This window comes from Chionomys nivalis, chromosome 12, assembly GCF_950005125.1.
Source record: "Chionomys nivalis chromosome 12, mChiNiv1.1, whole genome shotgun sequence".
Taxonomy (NCBI): Eukaryota; Metazoa; Chordata; class Mammalia; order Rodentia; family Cricetidae; genus Chionomys; species Chionomys nivalis.
Window position 1 is genome coordinate 64,717,830 of NC_080097.1, and position 3,303 is coordinate 64,721,132.

Here is a 3,303-nt window from a genome sequence, read left to right on the forward strand (position 1 = left end):
GCAATGTTTATTTCAGCACTGTTTAAAGATGGGAAACATTTACATGTTTAGTAAGAGGGTGTTGATTTAAGTCACAAAGTGAAATTGTCTTAGCTGTATACATATTGGGCTGGAAGAGGTATCATGGCATGGGTCTTAGTCAGTATTTTATAGCTGTAAAGAGACACCAAGGCGACAGCAATTCTTATACAGAAAGGCATTTAACTGGGGCTTGCTTATGGTTTCAGAGGTTTAGTCCATTGTCATCATGGTGTAAAGTTTGGATGCAGAGAAGTAGCTGAGAGTTCTACATTTGGCTCCACAGACAGCAGGAAGAAAGAGACTATGGTTTGGAATGGGCCTTTTGAAACCCCAAAGCCTAGCTCTGGTGATGCAATTTCCTCCAACAGGGCCACACCTCCTAATCCTTCCATATAGTGTTATTCCCTAGTGACAAAGAAGTATTCACATCTCTGAGCCTATTGGGACCATTCTCTCTCTTTTTTTTCTTTTTTCTTTTGGTTTTTCAAGACAGGCTTTCCCTGTAGCTTTGGGGCCTGTCCTGGAATTAGATCTTGTAGAACAGGCTGGCCTTGAACTCACAGAGATCTGCCTGCCTCTGCCTCCTGAGTGCTGGGATTAAAGGCGTGCGCCACCACCGCCCAGCCTATTGGGAGCATTCTCATTCAAGCCATCACTTTCTGCTCCTTGGTCCCTATAGGTTTGTAGCAATATCATAATGCAAAATGGATTTAGTCCAACTTCAAAAATCCCCATAATCTATTAGTCTAAACAATGTTTAAAAGTCCAAAGTTCAGGGAAGTGACCGTGGGAGCGGCGGGCTGTGGACGACATTCGTCACTTGGTACGGGAGGGGTCGAGCCTCCGGTGTCCCAGAATAGCGGTGAGCATGGCAGAACAGGAGCCCACTGCTGAGCAGCTTGCCCAGATAGCGGCCGAGAATGAGGAAGATGAGCACTCTGTCAACTACAAGCCCCCAGCCCAGAAGAGCATCCAAGAGATCCAGGAACTGGACAAGGATGATGAGAGCCTTTGGAAGTACAAGGAGGCCCTGCTGGGCCGAGTGGCTGTCTCTGCAGACCCCAATGTCCCCAACGTCATTGTGACCCGCCTGACTTTGGTGTGCAGCTCCTACCCAGGCCCTCTGGAACTGGACCTGACAGGTGATCTGGAGAGCTTCAAGAAACAGTCATTTGTGTTGAAGGAAGGTGTGGAGTACCGGATAAAAATCTCTTTCCGGGTGAACAGAGAGATCGTGTCAGGCATGAAGTACATCCAGCACACATACAGGAAAGGGGTCAAAATTGACAAGACTGACTACATGGTCGGGAGCTACGGACCCCGGGCTGAGGAGTACGAGTTCCTCACACCCATGGAGGAGGCCCCCAAAGGCATGCTGGCACGGGGCAGTTACAACATCAAGTCCCGCTTCACAGACGACGACAAGACTGACCACCTGTCCTGGGAGTGGAACCTCACCATCAAAAAGGAATGGAAGGACTGAGTTCCAGCTGTAAGGCGGGCAGGGCGATGGACAGACAGAAGGACCGACATGCCCCACCTCAAACCCCTACCCACCCCAAACCAAAGTGCTGACAGGACCCTCCCTCACCATTCCTCCCTGGTCCTCTCAGGCAGGCAGCTCTTCTGTCTGCCCCTCCTCCACCTCCTGCCTGCAGGCCCCTGTGGTCTCCAGTGTCACATTGCTGCTTCTGTGTGCGGTGGGGGAGGGGCCCAGGCCTCCAATCTGCTGTGTCCCTCCAGGTTCCCTCTGTCTTCCCTTCCTCAGGCCCTGGCTTCTAGAATGGAATGGAACACTGGGTTGCCCAGCCCACTTGTCTCTGCCCCAGCTGAGCTAGGTTGCTCGGCGTGGGCAGGGTTGGGCTGTCTGTCCTTTAGCCCCACCACTCCCTGGCCAGGTCATCCATCACTGTCAGTCACTGTCTAACCATGATGCCTTAACATGTGGAACGTGTACTGGGGGCCGTCGCTAACTCTTAACTCCTCTGTCTGCATGAGCATGTGGTCTCCCCTGTCCTTGCCTTGTCTGCCATCCCCATCCTGGTGACCCACCCACGGAGGCCTGGGGTGCTGCTGTTGCTTCCTGCAGGCCTGGCCAGCTCTTCCCCCTCCCCGTGGCCAGGGTTGGGGGTGGCTCCAGTAGCTAGGGGAGGGTCAATTGCCAAAACTCAATGCCTCCAGCTCCATCTAGGAGGCAGGATAGGGTGCCTCATTCCTCTGCCTTCTCTGTCCTTAGAGGCAGCACTCGAAGCCCCTGTCCCAACAGAGAGCCCCTGAGGGACAAAGACAGGCGAGCCTTACTTGTCTCACCTGGGCCCTAGGGCCTGAACCTCGTGCCTGGGCTGTCAGTATTTATTGCCTACATCTGGGCCAGCTGGCCTGATGCCTCTGCCCTGGCTCTTGGTGCCACCATCCCTGGGCAGGCCCTCCCTGGACCCAGCCAAGACAAACGTGGGACCAAGTGCACACAGTTGGGAGCTGTCTCCTGTGCCTCCCCTACCCCTCCCCAGTCCCCTGTGTGGAGTCTGCCAGGCCTAAGCCTCAACAGGCAGAGGAGCCTGTCCCTGCTTCTCTTCTGACTGGGAAATAAACACCCCTGAAGGAGAAAAAAAAAAAAAAAAGTCCAAAGTTCAGCCTGGTGGTGGTGGCATACACTTTTTTTTTAATTTATTTATTATGTGTGCAATATTCTGTCTGTGTGTATGCCTGCTGGCCAGAAGAGGGCACCAGACCTCATTACAGATGGTTGGGAGCCACCATGTGGTTGCTGGGAATTGAACTCAGGACCTTTGGAAGAGCAGGCAATGTTCTTAACTGCTGAGCCATCTCTCCAGCCCTGGCACGCACCTTTAATCCCAGCACTTGGGAGGCAAGGGCAGGTGGATCTCTGTGAGTTCGAGGCCAACCTGATCTACAAGAGCTAGTTCCAGGACAGGCTCCAAAGCCACAGAGAAACCCTGTTTCAAAAAACCAAATAATAATAATAATACAAAAATCCAAAGTTCAAAGACTCTTTGAGACTCAAGGCAATCTCTTAGCTATTACCCCTGTAAAATAAAAATAAAAAAGCAGATCACATACTTCCAACATACAATGGCACAAAATATTACATTCCCACTCCACAATGGAAGAAAGGGAGAACAGTGAGGAAAAGTAGACCAAAGCAAGACCTGGAACTAGGAAAGCAAACTCCAAACTCTGTGTCTCCGTGCCTGATGTCAAAGTGCTCTTCAGATTCCCAACTTCTTTCTGTTATAGCTAGTCTTCATAGGACTTAAACAT

General features: G+C 51.4%; 1 protein-coding gene across 1 annotated transcript; it reads left to right on the forward strand.

The window, feature by feature from the left end:
- Positions 1–860: 860 nt before the first annotated feature.
- On the forward strand, positions 861–1,709 carry LOC130885037 (rho GDP-dissociation inhibitor 1-like). Its single transcript, XM_057786414.1, has one exon. The coding sequence runs from the start codon at positions 890–892 to the stop codon at positions 1,502–1,504; it is 615 nt and encodes a 204-aa protein (XP_057642397.1). The 5' UTR covers positions 861–889; the 3' UTR covers positions 1,505–1,709.
- Positions 1,710–3,303: the final 1,594 nt, after the last annotated feature.